This window comes from Pleurodeles waltl, chromosome 2_2, assembly GCF_031143425.1.
Source record: "Pleurodeles waltl isolate 20211129_DDA chromosome 2_2, aPleWal1.hap1.20221129, whole genome shotgun sequence".
Classification (NCBI taxonomy): domain Eukaryota; kingdom Metazoa; phylum Chordata; class Amphibia; order Caudata; family Salamandridae; genus Pleurodeles; species Pleurodeles waltl.
In genome coordinates, this window is record NC_090439.1 from 850558062 (window position 1) to 850580502 (window position 22441).

Consider the following 22441-nt stretch of genomic DNA (forward strand, 5'->3'; position numbering starts at 1 on the left):
GCGAAGGGGTTAAAGAAAAAATCCCTATGCTTTGTGAATGTATGTTTTCTGCGGCTGCTGTTTCGGATCCGAAAGTGTATGCCCCTCTCCTGCATCTCTCAGGCATCTGTCCATTTAGGTACATTGCTCTGACACCAGCACGGACCAAGTGTTATGTAAATATATAAGTGAGCAATGTTGGTATGATGCTAAAATCACCCTTGCCTCTTGAACAGCTTTTTGGATAGAGCTTTTAAGGGTATGTTATCCTCATAGAAACATGTTGGCTTTTGCATCTGGTGTATACATAAGTTGTACAAATCATGCATATCTTCTTTCTGCTTATAGGTATATGCGAAATGATCTAAATCGACTCCAGATCCGCTGCAGCAATCAAGAGCGCGGCTGTGAAATGGTCTGTTCTTTGGAATCTGTGGACCGACATGAGAGAGAATGTGAATACAGTCGGATTTCTTGCTCCAACTCTGGTAAGCGCCATTGACTATTTTAGGATGTGTTTCTTCAGAACATCTTCTTTAATGAAAATGTAGAATTTTACATACTGTGCCTTGCTAAACTTATTTGGCATGTTACATTTCCTGCACACTGTGTTAAAAATAATTACTGCCAGAAAGAGTTTAGAAAACCTTGAAGAGAAAAGGATCATTGTAATCATGTTTGGCAGAGAGCCTTCTTATACAAAACTATGGCATCAACAGAGATCGTTAGCACCCCAATCAAAAATCCAGAAACACTCATTAGGCTGCCACTAACAATCAAAATCTCCAGATATGGCCACTGGTCCTTTGCGTGTGTACAGAAATTCTGTTCTACAACGGAATTTGGGCAGAACAAGAGATTGCCAGAGTGAGCCACAAACCAGACTGCCATCAATATACTTCTTGTAGAACTTATCTTTATAAATCACTATAAGAAGAAACAGTACAGTGAACGCTTACAACAAGCGTGAATTATAACAGAGTTGGGTAGAGAAAACTTGCATGTAACTTAGGCTGCAACAACAAAGCAATATGAAGGCAACACATCATTATTTAGTGATACAGGCAGGTAAGTAATTGTTAAGGTTTATATTTTTCTAAACAGCTTGTATTCGTGTGTAATACAATGCTTAAAGACAGCTCAAATGGACAAATGGAGGCAGTGTGTGTATTTACACCTACAGAGAACATCTTACAAGACGAACCTCTGCTTTATCCATTATAGATACCAGAATGCATCACATTGTGCAAACCCATAGTTCTAAAACACCAGCCAGCCCCTCTTCCATTAAGTACCAGAAGTTTTTCTATGGAACATTTATGGAGAAATAATCAACAAAGAGAGATTTACTTCCTGTAGTATGCCTGCTCAGTCCTTCTCCACAAGCTAAGATATTGGCTGGAGAACAAAGACTTCATGTGGGTTCTCTCCCTTATGACCCCATCAGTGGAACGCTGCCCTAAGGATGTACAGAAATATAATTTCCATTGACCCAAGAAGATAGAAAATGAAAATCAGGTTCCTGTATGGTTTTGAACAAACTTCTTAGAACCATCTGAGTCTTTTGTAACCAGACCCTGAGGCTTACCAACCCTTTTCAAATAAGTCCTAGTATGGTATTTCTTGTCCTGGGTTTGTTTGACATCTTTGTGTTTGTCACCACTGTGGAGTTCAAGTGTATTGATCCTTTGAGTCCAGGATGTCCATATTATAACGTTAATAACTGTGCTCTATGTGTTGGAGTAGTCAAAAAAGGCCAGGGGGATTTAAGTGCATGGATGCTTTAGCCTGGGAGAGACATATTTGATGTATATTTCTTAGTTCCCTAGCCAGAGAAGGTAATAAATAGATTTATACTCGGTGTAAGAAATTAGGTTGTTGGATGACTGAGATGTTAGCCGTGGTCAAGCAGCAACCATAAACCTTGTCAGGGTGAGACATAAACCAACTCTAAATTAATTGGATCAACCCTCTGGTAGCTTGGCACAAAGCAGTCGGGCCTAACTTGGAGGCATTGAGTAAAGTATTTGTATAACACTTCAAATAGTAAAAAAGTGAAAACACCACACAAAAAAGGATCCCACACCAAGTTAGAAAAATAGAACTTTGTTTATTAAGTAAAACAAGACCAAAGCAACAAAAATCCAATCTGCAGTTTTAAAGATTCTAGTGAAAACAGCACCAAAAATTACATTGTGCCTATTGTGGACATCTGGTTACACTGGATTGGAACCAAGTCACACGTTCAGCCAACTGTGATGGAGCACTGGCCAGCTATAGTGACCCAGTTAGGCCCACTGAATAGAGTACCTTAAATTCTGGCTTGCACAATGTTTTGAGGAACTGCGTCAAAGATGTATCACATAATCGAAGCGATGTGTCAGACGTGTTGCGAGGCTGCGATGAGAGGGCCTGAGCATCAAGGATCCTGTGAACTGGGCTAGCGATGTGAAGTCCAGCTTTGAGAATGCGGCACGCAGTCAGGACGATGGGTCAGTTCTCATGAGCTTTGATGCAGAGTCTTGTATCATCGTCGAGGCTGCTGTCAACCAGGGATGCATGAGCCTGCAATGCGGATGCGTTGTGCAGCAGCATTTCGGATGGGCTGTGATGCGATGTATCCAAACCACGCAGCAGTGGCGATGCATCGGTTTTGCTTGGGGTTGCGCTGCACAGCAGTGGAGATGCGTCAGTTCCACTGGATCCACGAAGGCTGGCAGAGGAGCAGTGGATGCAGGACTGGAGTGGCATCACTTGATACTGTAGACTCACAGTTGACAGATCTCAGCTGCAGATGCAAGGTTGTTGAAAGACTGTTATGTTCCTGAGGCTTCAGATCAGGGTGCCAACCAACTAGCACTTGGAGTCACTTTGGGTTCTTGATTCAAGACCTGCAGGTCCAGCCCTTCTCACCCAGGCAAGAGGGCAGCAGGTCAACACAGCAGGGCAGCAGTCCAGCAGAATGGCAGTCCTTTCAGCAGGACAGCAGCCCTTCTTCCTGGCAGAGTATCCGCAGGTCCAGACGTGTACTGAAATGTTGGTGTCTGAGGTCCAGTATTTATACCCAGTTGTTCCTTTGAAGTGTGGAGATGCTTCTAGAGGCATGCCTTTGAAGTGCACAGGTGGCCTGCCTTCCTGGCCCTGGCTCCAGACTAACTGCAGGGGGTATGCAGCCCTTTGTGTGGAGACAGGACAAAGCCTATTCAAGTGTAAGTGGGGCTGGGCCCAGCTCCTCCCTCCCATACTGAAAGTGATGGCCCACCCAGTCACACTTAAGCTCTCTATTGCATGTGGCTGTCTAGGAGGAATACACAAAGCCCATCTGTCAACTGCACCTAGTCATGTGACCCAGAGACAGGGTGCATGCACCAAATGGCAAAGGGAAGGAAATGTATTTTTAAAAATTGTAATTTAAAAACCGACTGCACCATAAGTTAGGATTTTTCATTACAATTCCAAAGACACCAAACACAATTTAGTAATCTGTTTCCATTTGGAAATTGCACTTATAAAATGTAATAATACGGTAACAACAATGTTATCCTATGGGGTGGGGGGTAGGCCTTGCAGTAGTGAAAAATGAATTTATGAGTTTTCCACTACTATGACACGTAAGGCTTAAAAGTACATGTCCTACTTTTTAAATACATTGCACCCTGTCCTCTGAGCTTTCCAGGGCCTACTCTGGGAGTGACTTATATGTATTAAAAGGGAAGGTTTGGGCCTGACAAAAGATTTACTTTGCCATGTCGAAATGGCAGTCTAAAACTGCACACACACAGTCTGCAATAGCAGGCCTGAGGCATGTTTAAAGTGCTACCTAAGTGGATGGCACAAACCGTGCTGCAGGCACATTAGGTGCATTTAACGTACAGACCCTGGGCTGAGGCACTTCCACTATACTGGGGACTTACAAGTAAATCAAATGTGCCAATTGGGTATAAGCCAATCAAACCTGTTTTAAGGAGAGAGCACAAGCACTTTAGCACTGGTTAGCAGTGGTAAAGTGCACAGAGTCATAAGGCCAGCAAAAACAAAGTCAGCAAAAACAGAAGGCTTGAAGCCAAAATGTTAGGGGGAAAACCACGGCAAGAATGCCAACAGAGCAACTGCTTTAACTTTGTAAGTTCTACTTTCCTCAGTGCACTGTGTGTTCTCCTCAATTGGCTAACACCAGAACCACCCATAGAAAAGGGTTATCTTTAAACACAATTCCAAACTCACCATTGTGTTGCTCCATTGTAGCCTAAACCAACTTCCTTGTGTTCTGAAGATTGTATGTGTTGGGAAACCTCTCCTTGCTGTTTATCCTTCTCCGCCCTCGCTTCAACTTTCAATTACTATTTTGCCCTTTTACCTCTGATCTCTCTCTTCCTCTTATTCTCACTCTCTCCCACTTGTTATTTAGAGGTAGTGTTCATAGAATGGTTGATTGTGGCATCCACACTGAATGTGCTCTTGTAGGTGCACAGTGGCCCACGTGCTGCACTAGAACACTCACACTTGTTTGCTCAGTCTCATTCTCCCATTGAAGCCTATGTGCACCACTCCATCTAACAGTAATGGTAGCCCATTGGATTTGATAGGTGCATAGCCAATAATCACTGTGGACCATCGATGCCAAGTATGTCAGGATAATGACTACACACACAGGTGCGTGTCTGAGATGTCCGCTCATTTCATATACAGGTAACAAAGGAAAGAGAAAGCCTCCAATCTAGCAGGCTATGCTGCCAAAAGAGCACTTTATTAGGGAAACACTTGAGGAGCGCCAGCACCCAATGTGCCTCAGATTCAGTATCCAAACACCGGCCAAGGTTTCCACTCCTCAAAACCCATTAAGATTCACTGAATAGGAAAAAGTGTCAGGTTGCGGCGTGGGACTTCCCTCTGGACTAGCTTGCTGCTGCTGTAATGTATGGCGTCAGAGTCAAATTATAGTAACTTTCCTTCTTTCTAATGGATATGATGGTTCACGCAGGTTCTTTGTATGGACCTTGTCCGTTAGCGCTGATCTGGATCTTGAAAAAGTATCAGCAATACCACGTAACTGCCTCCAGTGGGTTTGACCAGCATTGGATGAGGTGTCATTGAGGTGGCAACATTCATACAAGAAATCTATAGGAGCGGCTCTCTATATAACACCTGCTGCTTATTCAAGAAGCATGATCACATCCCATCTAAAAAAGCCCCAAGAATGCAACATCACGATCCATACAGTTACACATTTAAGCAATTTGCAATAGTTCAGGGGAAGAAACCAATACACTGAAGTGTCAACGATGAATAAGAATGGAGAGAAAAGTAGGTATGGATAGTATAGGTCTGAAAGGAAACATGGATGCAAGAACATTTTTAGTTATACAGAAGTTGATTTGGGAGACTGTATTAAATTAACCTTTGCAGTTGTTTGAGAAAGGAGTCTTTGAAGGTTGTGTGTAGGGAGGGAAGGAAATGTGTAATGCAAGCGTCACTACTGATGCAACAAGTTGGCATTTACGTAGGCTGGTTTTAGGATTCTCTAATAGAAAAACAAACATGAACAAAAAGATGTTCAAGAATGGGTTATTCAGATGGAGTCTCCACTGTCAAGAGTGTTGCTGATGATTTGAAACCCAAGGTAAGAGAGAACCATGACGAGAAAGCCATTCTTTTAAAAAACATTTTGAGGTACGATACTGTGTTTCAGCTCTTTGAGGATGGCGTTTATGCATTATTTTTGTGAATAGTGAGCAATGTAGTATGTCTTGCACTGCGTGAATATGTCCTTCAACACACGATGTGCAGAGTTCATGTTTATCAATCGTTTTTGGTCTGAATTCGAGAATATTATTAATTGTGTTCAAAATTGACGAGTTATCCATTAATGTTATTGTTTATGTTGTGCTTTTTAGATGTATACAGATGTTGCTTAATAATCATCTGTTTATCATCTCTGACCAGTCTTAAACTACAGTGTCCACTTTAGCCCATCATAAAAATATATTCATTATATGTTTAAAGCCTTTTAAAGGTATCTGGAATTATTGCCAGATCGCACAATAAAAGTTAATATTAGTGAGATTTCTTATGCAGCACACTTATGCAAACATTCCTCATGCAGGCTTTTGTTAGGACTTGTTCCAGACTAACAGATGTTACACAGTGACATTTGGAAATGGAGAATTTGGAAGGTCTTCATAGATCCAGTACTAAGACAAAGTTTTCTCCCAAACTGTTTGTCGATCTGACAAACAAGAATTCCCATCATTTTGTGTCTGTATGTATGTATATATGTTGTAATTATTTAGCTCCACTCGAGTCAAGAGGCAACAGGGTGCTCTGTTGGGTCAAAGGCATAGATGCACTTAAAACATGGTTGAAGAGGTAGCTGGTCTTTGTGCACTGTCATTACATCATCATCATCATCATCAGGGCTCTTAAACATTGGAAATCATCTGAACCCCCAGCGTTGAAAGCTTGGTATGCACCTTTACTCACATGGGCCTGGGCAGCAAGTTTAGCGTTGGCGTTACAAAGAGAGGACACAATAGGACTCCGAATATACCCAATAGCGTCCCCCTGGGGACGCCATTCTATCTGATTTTGCCATTGCCACTCGCCCAGACACGCCTGCTCATACTCCGCCGCATAATACTGCGACAATACAAGAGTAAACACTGCATTGAATATGAGTCACGTTACTCTCCTCGCAAATCACTTTGGTCGAGGCACTGATATTATCCCTTAAGTAAAGCTCCACCAACTACTATCCTATATGCACAGGCATATTCCAACTAGAGTAGCCATAAAATGGCGACCTAACAAGCATATCTTTGTTTTCACGTCTATAACGTTATGTTAAACAGTGTAGGAAGCTGGCCTGGTGTGTGGTGGGTACCTATGGTATTTGAACCTTATACCAGGTCCAGGTATCTCCTCTTAGTGAAGTGTAGACAGTGTCTAGAAGCCAGGCTCTCTAGAGGTAGCTGTGGATGAGCAGCCAAAGCTTATCTAGGAGACATGCAAAGTTCATGCAATACCACTGTAGTCAGACAGCACTTTTAGACATGAAAGAAAACACTCAGTTGTACAAAAATAAAAGTACTTTATTTTTGGCACAAATCATCACAAAATACTAGACAGGTGACCCACCCTTAGGAGGTAAGTAATACACTAAATATATACACTAGCAATCAGAAATAGACACAGAAAAGGTTGGAAAACAGTGCAAACAGTAATAATCGATAGTGACTGTAGGGGGGGCACAAACCATATACTAAAAAAAATTGAATGCGAACAAGGTATCCCCACCTAGGTAAGTAAAATGTGTAGAGGGGAGCTGGAAGTACTAGAGAACCACAAAGGTAAATAACACAGTACCCCCCAGCGACCAGGAATGCAGGAGTAAAACACTGGATTTTCCCCTAACCACCTAAAAGGAGGAAACAAAGACACCCAGAGAGGACTGCAAGCAAACCAGCGGTGGATTCCTGAATAAAGAAAACCTGTGGAGAGAGGGGACCAAGTCCAAGAGTCACAGTGGAGTCCAGGAGGAGTAGGAGTTAGTATCCACCAAGCTGTGGATGCAGGAGTTTGTCGACGGTACTGAAGAACAGGTCAGCACTGGAGCCGGAGAAGAGTTCCTGATGGATGCAGAAGACGTTCCATGCCGGAAAGAAGATGGCAGACAGGTGTTGGTGCAGGAATTCCACCAACAAGCCTTGGCATAGGCAAACTTGCGGTTAGTGGAAAAGAGGCTCTACCAGGGATCAGCAAGGCCCAGGAGGACTGAACCCAGGAGGGGTAATCACAGCATCACAGAGAGTCCACAGGAGCAGAGGCAGCACCCACAGGAGTCCCACAGGACAAGGACACAGGAGTCGCAGAAGGAGCCCACGCAGCACTACTGAAGTGGATCCTGCGCCGCAGAAGAACCACACAGAAAGCTGTGCTTTGCAGGATGGAGTGCTGGGGGCTGGAGCTACACATCACCTGAAGATCCTTTGGAGGAGATGCAAACAAGTCTTGGCAGCTGCAAGAGACGCAGTGCACGGGAGTTCTGACTTGCGTGGGAAGGCAAAGGCTTACCGCCACCAAAGTTGGACAGCTGGCAGAAAGGACCAAAAGGACTACTCCGGACCACCACCCTTGATGTAGGATCCATGCATCTCAGCAGGAGAGAGGATCCACACAGCCAGTTGTTGCTTATCGTCTGTGCCTGCAGTTGCAGGTGGAGAGACTCCTTCACTCTAAGGGAGATTCATTCTTCTTCTGTGAAGGCTGAAGAGTTGCAGTCTTCTGAGGATGCACAGCAAGGAAATTGTTGCAAAGCTGGCAGGAGCCCTGGAAACAATGTTGCTGACAAGTCCTTTCTTCTTGGAAGAAGCTTGTCAGGTTCTTGAGGTTCCAGTCACAGTTCAGGAGGCCAGATTTCGAAGCAGAGATTGCAGAGGAGTCTGCTGGAATCTTGCAAGCCGAATCTGAGGACACATCCAAGAGAGAGACCCTAAAATGCCCTGAAAGGGCAATTGGTCACCTAACCAGGTAAGCGCCTATCAGGAGGGGGCTCTGACGTCACCTTCCTGGCCTGGCCACTCACATGCTTCCAGAGTTCTCTGCCAACCTTAGAAACAAGATGGCAGAACCCAGGGACTCACTGGTGGATCTCTGGGCACCACCCCTGGGGTTGTGGAGTTGTCACTTCCCTTTCCATTGTCCAGTTAAGCGCTATAGCAGGGCCTCGGGGTCCCTGAACCAGTGTGGACAGGTTTATCCACGGAGGGCTCCAAATGTGCCCTTCAAAGCAAACCAGTGACTTGGGGAGGCTACCCCTTCCAAGCCAGTCACACCTATTTCCAAAGGGAGAGAGTGTTACCTCCCTCTCCCAAAGGAAATCCTTTGTTCTGTCTTCCTAGACTTGGTCAGATCCAGCAGCAGGAGGGCAGAAACCTGTCTGAGGGGTGTCAGTAGCTGGGCTGCCCAGATAGCCCTGTAAGACTGGTGGTAGCAATGCTGGGGGTCTTCCACGGAGCCCCCAGAGTGCATGGAATCATACGTCCAATACTTGCAACAGTATTGGGGTATGATTCCGACATGCTTGATAGCAAACATGCCCAGGTTCAGAGTCATCATTATGTAGCTGGACATAGTGACCTATGTCCAGTACACATGTAAAATAGCACCCCCACACTCACAAGCTTCAGGGAAAATGGATCTGGAGTTTGTGGGGGCACCTCTGCTAGTGCAGAGGTGCTCTCACACACAGGTACCTGCACCCCGCCCTCTTTGCTGAGAGGGCCTACCATGGAGTGACTTAGAGTGACCTGTAGTGCACTCAGACTGCAATGGCAGGCCTGCAGAACCCTTTACATGGGCTCCCTATCAGTGGAAGAATAACTGCTGCAGCCCATAGGGATCCCCTGGGACCCCAATGCCCTGGGTACATTGGTACCATATACTAGGGACTTAAATGGCAGGGGGAAACCAGTATGCCAGTTGTGGGGAAAAAAAGGTTAGTAGCATCCAAATTTAGAGGAGAGAGCGTAAACACTGGGGTTCTGGTTAGCAGGATCCCAGTGAACATAGTCAAGCACACTGACAACAGGCAGAAAATGGGGGTAACCATGCCAAGAAAGAGGGCACTTTCCTACAAACCTTCTCTGTTTTATTCCAGCCGCTGCTAGTGTATGAGCTGTATCACCTTGTAGGGGGTCACCTTAGCGACCATATGTTCTGTTACCATCAGTAAGGTATACCACAAGTCAACTGCTACCTAGACAAACTTGAACTCTTTTCTTCACCTGCTAAATGCTGTAATTTGATTAAAAATGTGTTAAAATCAATAAAACAGATTTATACAAAAAAGATGCAGGGTTCTTAAAGAGGTGTGTCTTTAACTTGTCAACTCTGAAAATTGAGGAAGATTGAGTGGATTCCGATGGGTACAGGGATACTGTTCCATATCCTGAGTGCATAAGTGGAAAATGCCTGTTGCCTTGTTTGTCTTTTTATTTCACAATTCTCTGGCTCCAGTCTGCTGGTGTCATGGCTACAGGTGTGTCGAGAACCACCAGCGATGGTGAGCTTGCCAGGTAGGTAGGCAGGATGCAGGTTGCAATGGCTTTGTAAGCGATGCACCTGGATTTGAACACTGCAGTCGAGCAAGGGGAGCCTGTGGTGTTTCATCAGACAAGGACTCTGCAAGTGTCTTTCATAACTCACTACTGAGATAGACTGTTAAAAGTGCCTGTATGCTCCACCAATTAAAGTAGGTTCATTTTTTTTCTTAAATATTGATATAATATAACTTACAAATAATACTGTATAGGCTTTTGTCTTAATGCCCTGAGGCCTGACTCTATTGCTCCATGTCGCATTAGGCTAAGCATGTGGGCTATCTTAACACACCTATTGAAAGCTTCTCTAAGAACTCCAACTTCTGCAGGTCTCTGTTGCTGTCTCTTATAGGAGACAACGAAAGGAGGAGAGCCTGGCCCAGTGTTCTTCAGTGTTTACCACTTTCTGACTTTACACGTCTCCCTCCTTCTGCATTCTCTGCAGGCTCCACTTGCATGACTTGCTGTCTTGAAGTATGGAGTGAGTGGTTACTTGACAGCCTGTGACCTCGGACCTCCCCTTCTGCTGAGAGGCACACTTTCTCTATATATGTTAGCATTTCATGAAGATTCTTATCATGGATATCTCAAGCAGATTACAGCCAGTTGCTCCTTCCAGTTTCAGTGCTGTCTTCCCGAAGCACTATGCTTCTGCTGTCCTGGAGAGAGTTATAGGTGACCCCTTTCTGAAGTCAGGCCCAGATCCTAAATATAAAAGGGCCAGCAAGATGTAACCTACAGAGAATGTGTTGCTTTTATGCCACAAGGAGCAACACCATGAATCCTCTTAAACTTAAAACAGGAGACATCTCCTTTGAATTGAAAGGGGTTTTGGCCCTGATCTTGCCTCAAAGAACCGCCTTGAAGGCTCTCCGTTCCACTAAAAAAAATTGTCTGATTACTTGACAGAAGCCACACTTGATTACAGTTGTCTCCAAAAAGCTTGGTAGAAATTACCCAACCCGGTTGTTGGAGGACATCTGTTTTTCTATTGAACTGACCCAATGTTGTGTGGTGTTGTATATGCTCAGTAGGAGAAAGTGGCCAACATGTACAGACTGCAACTTCCTCACTACTGGACAAAAGGTTGAGGTGCATAGACTCCAGTAACAAAGAAGGTTTATCAAAATGCCCTCTTGTGTCTGTATCAAACAAATATGCAGAGTTTCAACCACAACAAGTGAAAGTGTATAAAGAAGTTTAAGGATATGACTGCCTCCCTCTTCCTGCAATGAATGTGTGCAAACTGGTTCATGCAAGGCTTGCTACACTATTCATGCTAACCTCTCTCTGCTATTACAAAGATAAAGCAGCTGGGGAGATGGTTTTACATACTTCGTTTTGCAGAAATCCCTGATTGATCTTTGACTTCACACCAGGCACATGTGGTGATGAGTCTTCCTTTAAAATGGGCCTATGGATAACGAGCAGGGCGGGAGCTGCGACTGCTCAACCTCTCTGAGCTATGTCAACATAGTCTCAGACTAAATTGCATCCTATAGTTTTTTTGTTTTGTTTTGTTTTTGTTGGGCTTTGCCAACTAGTGAATCCAAAAATTGTCAACTTAAAACGATCACCAAAAGACACATTCAGTAGGAGAATGGAGATTCCCCGAGAGCCCATGCCACCCTCCTGCAGAAGCAGAGTAGAAGGAAAATATATCCCCTGACCTTGGTAATAGGGGAACATCCATCCCTGGTTTGAGGAAGACCTAAGGCATTTTTCTGATTTGGAGAAATATCTCCTATGATCCTTGGGTTTTGACGGTGGTCAGTTAAGATTTCAAATGACCCGTTCCACCAAACCCCGAAACCCATCCTTAGCCATGTCTAACCCCTGCCACATGTCAAAAAAGCAGATGAATCTAGGAATCTGTCAAATCCTGCTCCTCCAAATTTTCAATCTTTTTCTGCCATGCTAAATGCTTAGTAATCACTCTAGTTTGGATTCTGAGTTCCTCCAATATGGCTGTTTGTCTCTGTGTCATGAAACCACGTACATAATCCTGTTTGGTATCTTTGTGTGAAATTCTTCTAGAGGCAGGAACTTCAAATTCAGTGTGCTGCCATTTGGCATGTGCTTGGCAGCAGAGTTGTGATCAAGGTAATGACCAATGGTTCTTATTGGAAATGGCCCTTTCTGCAGGGTAATTCCCAAACTTTTTGCCTTTCCCCTTCTATTTTTCTCACCCTCTTTTTGTTGGCTTTAGGACTTTGGGCACTTTAGCACTGCTAATTGGTGCTAAAGTGCATGTGCTCTCTCCCCTAAAACCTGGTATAATCTGATTACACCTATTTGGCTTATTTAATTTACCTGTAAGTTCCTTGTAAAGTGGAATACCCTAAACTCTGGGCCTGTAAATTAAATGCTACTACTGGGCCTGCAGTGCTGATTGCACCACCCACGGAAGTAGCCTTTCAAACTTGTCTCAGGCCTGCCACTGCAGTGCCTGCATGCACAGTTTACTGCCACATTGACTTGGGAAGTCAAACTACTTGCCAAACGTAGGAACTCAATTTTTATTGCACCTAAGTCACCCCCAAAGTAGGCCCTAGAGATCCCTACGGGCAGGTTGCTGTGTATGTAAAAGATAGGACACATATGTTTATATGTTACAGGTCCTAGTAGTGACAAACAGCTTATTTCGTTTTTCACTACTGTGAGTGCTGCCCCTCTCATAGGTTTGCATTGGGAACTCCCGTATATATGTCTAAGTGGTAATTTCTGATCTGTGAGGAGTAGCATGGGCATGTTTGGAATGGAAGTGAGAAATCCTGCTTACTGGTGTAGGTGGCTTTTACATTACTACTTTAGAAATGCCACTTTTAAAAAGGGGGCATTTTTCTATTGTTATAACTCTAGTGCTTTGCAGCCTGATGCCAATCCACATCTGGGGCAGAGTGATAGTTCCACTGCATACTTCCAGACAGCCATTCATCAGGGATGGTTAGGTGTGACAGGAGTACATCTGTATTCATCCACATACTGATGGTCTTCCTGGGCTGGGAGAGAGGGAGGGTCATTCCTACTTTACACTTGAATAGGCTGTGTCCTGCCCTCACACAAAGGGTCTGTTTACCCCCTACCGATGTCTGGAGTCAGAGTAGGGGAGAAGGGAAATTCATGGAATTGGTCCGATCTGGCTGGAACGTTCTCCACCTTCTAGAAGCTTGGCACCTAGAGTATGAGTACAGGGGCTCTCGCCCCATGATTAGAAGAGCACTTTTGGAACTGGGACTGAACCTCTGCCCGAAGGACTGCTGGACTGCCCAAAGGACTCATCTAGACTGCTCTTCTTTTGTTGCCCTGCTGCTTGGTGTCTGCTGGGTGGCACAAATGACTCACCTGGATTGTTTTCCTGCTTGTTGCCCTGCCAGCTGCCCCCTGACTTTGAGTACCTCAGGGACTGTGGTGCCACTAGGAGGAATCACCATGAGGCTACTGGCTCTTCTGTAATGGTCAGTGGGCTGCTAATCACTGGGCTGCCAAGGGACTGCTACATAGCCACCTGCCTGATGTGCTGGACTACGGCCTATTACCTTACTTAGGGCACCCAGGTGTTCTTCAGAGAGCACAGCACGTTTTGAGTGCTCTCAGATCTCCCCAAATTGCCAGGGTTGGCTGTCCTGGAGTTGGGGGATAGATGGGGGACTGCTTTTGCCTATTTCCTCATAGCGTCTGAAGGTGCTTCCCCTGGTTTCCATAGAGTGTATGGCAAGCACTCCAGATTCTTTTGAACAGAGCAGTGTGTGTTCTTCCCATATAGCCCCTCTTCTTCCCTTCAGCAAGGGGGTGCCATGGCTCACAACAAGGGCAATAGGAGTGTTGTGGCACCCTGTCCCTGCCAAGAAGCAAACTTACCGACAGTGCGGAGGCACCCCACAAAGCGAGGCCCGTGGCAGATGAAATGTCACAGACTGAAGAGAAGATGCAGCAATACAGGCTGTTCCCAGTAGCGCACGGTGAGCGCTGGCCTTTTATGCTAAGAGTGCCTCTCAGCCACAGCCTCTGCCTGGCAGGAACTTGGCAGAAGCGGATAGACCAAAGAGACGAGGCCCAAGACCCTGGGCAGTAGCAGCTGCACCATGCTCTTGGGGCAGTTGACTGTGGTGATTCTCCACGTGGGGGAGGGTCACTCTGCGGCCCGTGAGTTTTCCACCAGCTTTGGCAAATACCTGGGGGACACTTAGACTATGACTCCACATTACAGTGACACCTCGACGGAGGCCCCTGCTTCACTGAGGTAAGGACAGGCCTTTACCGTATCACTATAAAAAGGCGCAGAAGTGCACCAGCTCCACTTTTTAAATGCCCTCATCTTAGTCAAACTGTGGAATTACTGCTTTCCTATAGTAGGCGCACAGCTGCTTCTGCTCCCTGCATGATATACACGAAGGATCACACAAGGTTTACTAGGGGCACCGCCCCCCATGATTTCATGATGATAAGTCTGGTTTTGTCCCTAAAGGTCATTACAGTACGTACACTATTGTGATGATGCATATGTTTATTTGTAGTCTGCTACATTTCATGCCTTGATGTTCTAATAGATGTCACTTTTACCATGCATTGTCAGGATAATGAGTGTGAACTCAGAATTGGCATAGTATGTGTAGTATTTATTAAAATTGTGTTGTATTTGTCTATGGTTGATGCACAATATATATAAGATATATTTTTATATAATCCTGTCTAGAGAGTCACTTTTATGGTGTATTTATTGTGTCACTGGAATGTGTGCATTCTGCTAACGCGTTACACATTGCCTCTTAGATACACCTCACTGCTCTGGCCAAGCTACCAAGAGGGTGAGCAGGGGCTCTTGGATGTGGGTGTGTAGCTCACTTACCCCGAATAGAGTGGTGGGTTCTGCCTGGCTTAGGTGAATACCCTGGCCAACCAGAAACCCCATTTCTAATAGTTCTCTAATGCTCTGGGCCAAGTACATGTACCCTTACCTAGATGAATGACTGGGGCAGGTACCCTTCCTCCTAATTCTCAAGTTTCTTGATAAGCTCCTTGTTGTTTTGACTGGGTCTTCATGTGAACACAGGAATACCATTCTTAATCCACTCGAGAGACTGCTTTGTAAGACTCTCTGGAATTTGGGGCATGGGATGCATTCCTGCCACCTGACTAGGTGTCCATGATCCTCATATGATGTACAGCTGTGGTCTTGGTTTGTGAGCTGTATATGGCTTTTCCACAATACTGGATCCTCTAAGTATATTAAGCTCCCCTAGCAAAATTATGTCGGTGGCACTCTTTTTCATCTGACTAGTTGGAGAAAGGAAGGGTTGTCACTTAAGCTCTTGTCAAGTGCACAACCTGTTTTTACCTCAAGGTAGCCCTCTCCTACTGAGATTCCTGGCACCAAATTTGTTCCAGTCTACCCGCAGGGACAGGAGGGTGTAGGCGTGCATGACAAACATGACTTACATGGCCACAAGTCAAGTGTGGGACTTATTTACCTCAACTGTTTAAGGCATTGGTCCAGTTCTCAAAAGTGAACTCCTGAGGTTCTGAGATGGTTAAGAGACCTAAAATGCATGAGAGTCACTGATTAAGTTTGATTCTCATTTTGTCTGAGACAGGAAGGAATCTTCATAGGCTGTAGGTTTGACTCATGTTTTCTGGCTCACAAGTTTCTTCCAATTTTGACCCAAGGGCTGTGTTGACTTATAAGCCTTTGGAAACCATAGCATCTGGTTCTTTAACCTGGATACATGGGTGACTGTCTTTGTGGTGCTTACATCTGCATTCTCCATTGGGTACCTTCTACCTCCATATATGGGAATTTGGCATTTAGAATGCACCTCACCTTTCTCCATAAGGTTTCTCTCGGATTTGCATGCACATTAATTTATTTGTATTCCAGTCTTGTGTCCATCTTTGGAGGCTGAAGGGACCTTTCAAACGTTGGGTGTTATAAGAGATTGTAACAGTGTGCCCTATACGTGGCTGGGTATGTTAAACATTTCTCTGAATGTGTGCTAGTGTGGTGGTATCAGAGCAGTTCTGGCATTTGAAGTAGAGTTAGTAACTAGAGCATTCTTTGGTCATTGCATGTATATTGGCAAGGTAAAAATTTCATAGCCGCTATCCTCAACCAAGGTGAAAGTGGAGTGCACTCCAGCAATAAAACTATGGAAGCACAGTCAGAGCTGATTAACTACCTGCCCTTATTGTGCTCTGATCTCCCTAGATCAAGCTTTGTTCTCTGTGACATCGCTTAATGAATTTGTAGAGATGCATTGTCCATTGCATGAAAGCCAGGTTGTAAGGTTTTGCAGTAGCTGACTGAATCATTTACTTCAAACAGCAAGATGATGAATGAAATGCTTGAATGAATCTTAGGGCCAGATGTAGGTAGGAAAAAATTTGCGATTCAATGCGAATCGCAATTTCTGACTCGCAAAATGGGATCCAAGAAAAAAAAGCGTCATCAATTTGCGACTCGCAAATGGTGTTGCACTGCAGTTTGCGAGGTCGCTTTTAGCAACCTCGCTAAAAGTGAACTCGCAATTTGCGAGTTGGGTGTCGCAAATTGCGACTGGCCCGCAAATTGCATGCAGGTGCAGCATAACAGTTGGAAAAACACTTCCTGGCTCTTGCTGATGACATCAGAACCAGGAAGTCATCAAATACACCTGGGAGGTGGGAGGACCACACCCTTTTCAAACTGCTGTGCAACAACCAGGGGAGAGGAGCTGCTGCTACCATGGAAGACACAGGCAGTGCAGGGAGGAAAAAAAACCTCAAGTTTTCTGAGAAAGAACTTGAGGTGCTAACAGAAGAATGCTGCCAGCACCATGACCAACGTTTTGGCTAGGCAGCCCTGAGTGTCCCAGACACTGAGAAGAAGAAGATCTGGCTGCAAATCCAGGAGCGGATCAATGCCATTGGGGTGAGCCACCGAACCCTGGATGAAATAAAAAAAAGGTGGTACTACCTGCGCTCCAGAACAAAGGAGAGGATGGCAGAGCACCTCAGGAAAATGAGGGGCACAGGAGGAGGCCCATCCACCATCCCACCACCCTCAGCCATGGAGGAATTGGTGGAGCAGACACTGGAGCCTGAGGCCGTGTCAGGAATTGGAGCCTTGGACACTTCTGCGCAAGGGACATCCAAAAGTGAGTACCAAATGCAGTATCCACACTCTCCCAGTACACAGCAGCAGGCACAACCAGACTAGCTCCATTCCAGACTAGCAACCACCAGAATGGTGCATTATGGGCAAAGTAGTACAGTAGTCAGCATATAGGCAAATGTTTATTATGAGGAATACAACAGATGTGAGAGACTGACATGTGTCTCTCAGGTCTCCCACAGGTCTCCCACACGACACCCCCGCTAGCCACACCATCCAGGGAGGTGACAGCAGGCCACAGGCAGTGCAGGAGTCTGCAGCAGCTATTCCAGGGCCCAGCACGATACCACCACAGTCCCCTCCAGAACAAGTGCAGGACATGGAGGAAGAACTCACGACCCCTGGCCCCAGCCCCACAGTGAGACGTCCAGAGCAGCAGCACAACCATGTCGCAGACGCAGATGCCAAGTTCAGGCGGTGCCCGAGGAGGAGTTAGGGGAGGCAGCAATGTCTGTAGTCGAGGCATCCCTCCTTACCGGTCAGCGCCTGCAAACAAGACAGTTGCGGTTGATATCAGGTGCTTTGCACAGACTTGAAAATAACATGACACATGGCCTGGCTGATGTGAACTCGCAGTTCACAAGACTCAATGACAATGTGAGCGAACTCACCCAGTCCATCCGCAACTAGTGACGGAACTGGTGGCTGATAGACACAGTGTAATGCGCCGGGAGCGCCACCTAGTCACAAGATTTGACCGCATGGCAGCATCCATTGGGCATCTTGCCACGAACACTACAGACCTGTCAAGACGGACCGTGAGTCTGCAGGTCAAACTTTTCCACTTTGCTGGGGATGTGGCACGGGGACTAGGCCACATCAGCCACGCAGTGGACATGTTGGAGGCCAGGCAGGTGGCAAAGGGCACAGGTGAGACCCCTCAGGACAGTGAGGAGGGGTCCACTATCAGCAGTGTGTCTGCAACTGACTCACGTGTACTGAGGAGTGGAAGTGAACGGCAGGGGTCAGCAGACCCACCTGGAATGAGCCATGCTGGGCGACCAAGGAGGAAGTTGTAGGCCATAACACAGCAGGACTCATGAGGTACATGAAGTCAATGTGTCCTCATAACAAGTAGACATGTGCAGCCCCTTACGGACAGATATATACTTTCAACATTTGGTTCACAAATAAAAAGGTTTTGTTTGTTCCACTACACAACTGGCCCCTGTTTGTGTGACATCAGTGAGTGTGGTGACAGTTGCCACGTACCTGCCAAAGTATTGGGTTGCAATGTGGTCCCGTCTCTGTCTGCCTTGATTTTCAATGCTTCTATCCCCAGGCTGGCGATGTGGTTGCTCTTGCTCCTCATCCTCATCCTCCGAATCTGTGTCTTCAGGGGTGAGATGTAGCCCACGTCTGCTGGTAATGTTGTGTAGGATTGCGCATGCGCCAACGATCTTGAATGCTGTTACTGGGGCATACTGGAGCGCACCTCCACTTCTGTGGAGGCATCGGAATCTTGCCTTTAACAGTCCAAAGGTCCTCTCAATTACATTTCTGGTCCGCCGATGTGCACTGTTATATCGCCTCTTGTTCTCATTGCCAGGTGTTAGGTACGGGGTAAGTATCCATGGTCTTAGCGCATATGTACTGTCACCTGTTTGGCAAAAATAAGCAATGTTAGCAGGGCATGGATGGTTTCTACAGTGACCTGTGTGAATGGCTACAGGGTGTAGTCAGCAATACCTAATAGATATCTGTCTCCAAACTCCCCACGTTCTAGGCGTTGGTGTATCCCACTGTGCCTGAATATGTACGAGTCATGTGTACTCCCTGGAAATTTGGCTACAATATCAGTGATGACATTATGGGCGTCGCATACCACCTGGATGTTCAGTGAGTGGGTACATTTCCTATTGCGTAACACATATTCCAGATTTGCAGGTGGGCAGATTTGTATATGTGTCCCGTCCACACACCCTATTACATGAGGGAAGTTGGCAATTCTGTAGAAGTCCAACTTGGTGCTGTTAATTTCTGCCTCATTCCTGGGTAGGTATATATATCTGGACGTGTGTGAGTATGGCATCTAGGAAACATCTGAAGAATCGTGAGAGTGCACTTTGGGATACCCCACCTGCCACTGCAATCACCCCCTGATAGCTACCCGAGGCCAAGAGGTGCAGTGAGCATAGCACTTGCACATGTGTGGGGATGGCGCTGCCGCGCATAGTGAGGCATTGAAGCTGCGGATTGAGTAGTTCAATTAATTCTAATATTGCTGCACTGCTGAGTCTGTATTTGTCATAAATCTCCTCCTCAGTTTGTTGGAAAAGTGTCTGCCTGGCTCTGTATATCCTCTCCTGTCTCTGGCTCCTCCTCCTCCTCTGCTGGGCGGCGTGGATTCTCCTCCTCCTTGCTATCACATATATTTCAGCCATTTTGAGTAACCCAGATGCCTTCTGGGTCTCCTTTTATACTTTGGTTCTGGTTACCACCTGCTCTGACTTAGTGGTAATTTGGGTGTGCAAAATGGGCTTTTTGCGACTAGCTTTTTCATATGGTTTGCGACTCGCAAATTGCAACTTCCTATTTGCGGGTCACTAAATCAGGTCGCTATTTTTGCGAGTCGGTAATGGCTTGCATCGCAATTTGCACTTCGGAAATGGGATTTTTGCATCACATTTCCGATTTTGCGGTGTCTCAAATTGCGAATCGGGCCATCTGCGACTCTCAAAACTTTGCTACATCTGGCTCTTAGTCACTGAGAAGTGCTAGGGTTACATTTCAGTCCATCTGTTTTCTCCCACCATATCACTCTAAACAGAGACCCACCCTATGCACATCAGTACTGACCCTGCTCCTCATGGGAACAGTGCATCCCAAACTGCCAGTCAAGGCTTAAACTGGGAACGCAAGCCACCCAGACTGATTTCAGGCTATTTGGGCCTTGTCACTAGGGTGCAGCTTGAGTCCAATGAGATCTGGACCCACATCTTGGAATACCCATCGCACTTACAAAACTACTATAACAAGCAGTAAGGTGATGAATTTAATGTTTGAATTCATCTCAGCCACCAGCGATGGCACTGGCAACATTCAAATGCATCATTTTTTACCAACCGTGAGACTGTAAACAGAGGCCCCTCCTTAAACGACGCTGAACTGACCCTGCACCTCATAGGGACAGTCTATCCTGACCAGGTGCATTTTGAGTCCTAGAGGGGCACAGGACCCATGCCTGGGTATACCTTTCATACTTAGAACATCAACAAGGTGATGAATGTATTGTTTAAATTAATCTGAGCCACTGGCAATCTTGCCAGGCTGAATTCCAGTATATCATTCCATTGAGGAGCTTGGTCAGTATGGATTTGCATAAGGCGGGCCTCTGTCTAGACTGAATCAGTGAGTGAAAAACCATGGGTTGGAATGCTATCCAGAGTGATTGCCAGTGGTTTCTTTCTTTCACCTTTTGTATGTTTCTTTGAAACATTTGTCATTTAGCTTTATCGGAACTGTTAATGATATTTAAAAAGTAACTCACAGATGACTGATTTGTAACTTCTGACAAATAACCTATAAAATGAATATGTTGCTGATTACTTGTGCAGTATCTTTGAGCATCAGTGGGACTGTGATGCAGGTGCCAGAGGTCAGCATACCATAAGAGACTAACTACCTTCGTCCAGCAGGTACAAAGGTTTTGGTGGGAGAACCCTGTACATGTTAGCCTCTTCTCAATAAAACGTCCACTCCTTTTCCCTTCACACAGATCCTGACTATTTGAAGTACCTTAAGTGGTTGAAAACACATCTTTTCTTTATTTTGTATGTATCTGATATTTTCTAACAGCTCACTTCACCATCCAGTAGCACTTTCATGATTACCAGTAATTATGCCTATTTCCCATCACCAACTCATTGATATGTAACTCATTCTTACTCATTCTTATGTGGTGCAAAACCAGTCTGATTACTGCACAACAACTGCAACCCAATAAATGTGAAATCCCTTCAGGTTTGTGAAGGGCAGTGTGCATGTCAAGTGAACACATGTACCTGTCAAGTGAAGCATAAAATAACAGGTTACCAAGAGTGGGCAAGGAATGTTTCTATTATTTTTGCCTTTCATATGTAACCATATCACATGTTTGATTTCTTTTCAGGTAAGTAGCCCATTTCAGGTTCTCCAGCAGACCTAATTTTGTGGGTAACTCCTTGACATAGCTACTAAAATTAATACCCCTGGCTAGATCACAGTCTGTTGAATTTGTGTGTTGCCTCCCTCTGACAGTTAGACACACAGGATCTATATCAGTGGTGGATGCTTATATATTGTCTGTCATGTTCTCCAATCAGGTTGCCCAATTCAGGTTGAGCGGCGTAATTTGGAAGGACACTTAGCATTGTGTGAGCATCGGAGCCGCGAGTGCCCAAATGGCTGTGGTTATGCCATTCTCAGTATAGAGGACCTGCAGCATAACTGCATTGCGGAACTGCGGACGGAACTCGAGCTACTCAGGTGAAACATTTCAACATCTAAGGTCTCTAGAGCATCTTCTTTTTTTTTTTTTTTTTTTTTTAACAGCGAGTGATATGAGCAGACTACTAACTAGCATGGCTGAAATTCTAGACTCCAGTTTACTTTTGCAATTTTTTAACAATAGTTTGTCAAGCTGTGCCATGACAAAGTGAGTCATGTGAACATGTCCACCATGACGTATCCTTTAAGACAGTTTGTATAATGCTGTGTGCATTTTCTCTACTCATTTTTGTCTAGGATATCTAAAATCGGGCACCCTGTAGTATGTCTCAAATTAAATGAGTTTGTCATAAGGATATTTGTTTGTATCATAACTCTTGTAAGTATAGTCGTGCATAGTCTTCAAGTGATCTTTCTTCTGATGACCTCTACCCATTTGTTGCTGTATAAACATGTTGTACGTAATACAAAGCAGCACCCAGTAGTAGAATTGTTGGTCCAGATACTGGATGTATTGCATTCACAATGCACAGTCTACTCGTTTCTTTTCAAAGCACATAATTCGACTAAAAATAAAAGTATTTAAATCAAGTGTAAATTAGCAAGGTGGGGGATGTTATGACTCTTGACATAGTCCTCTCGTTGAGAAGGAAAGTAAGATTAGTCAGAATGTTTTGGCTTACTGTTAGAGAACACAGGGCCAGATGTAGGAACGCATAAAATAGCGAGTCAGAAATAGCGACTCCATGCGAATCGCTATTTCCGACTTGCAAAACGATATGCCAGG

The 22441-nt window shown here is 45.2% G+C and overlaps 1 protein-coding gene across 1 annotated transcript in view; it reads left to right on the forward strand.

The window, feature by feature from the left end:
* LOC138282672 (RING finger protein 151-like) overlaps window positions 1-22441 on the forward strand; it is a 160697-nt gene that overhangs the window by 67597 nt on the left and 70659 nt on the right. The window contains exons 3-4 of the mRNA XM_069220483.1: window positions 328-467; window positions 21531-21693. Coding sequence (XP_069076584.1) covers window positions 328-467; window positions 21531-21693 — 303 coding nt within the window. The remainder of the gene's footprint in view (window positions 1-327; window positions 468-21530; window positions 21694-22441) is intronic.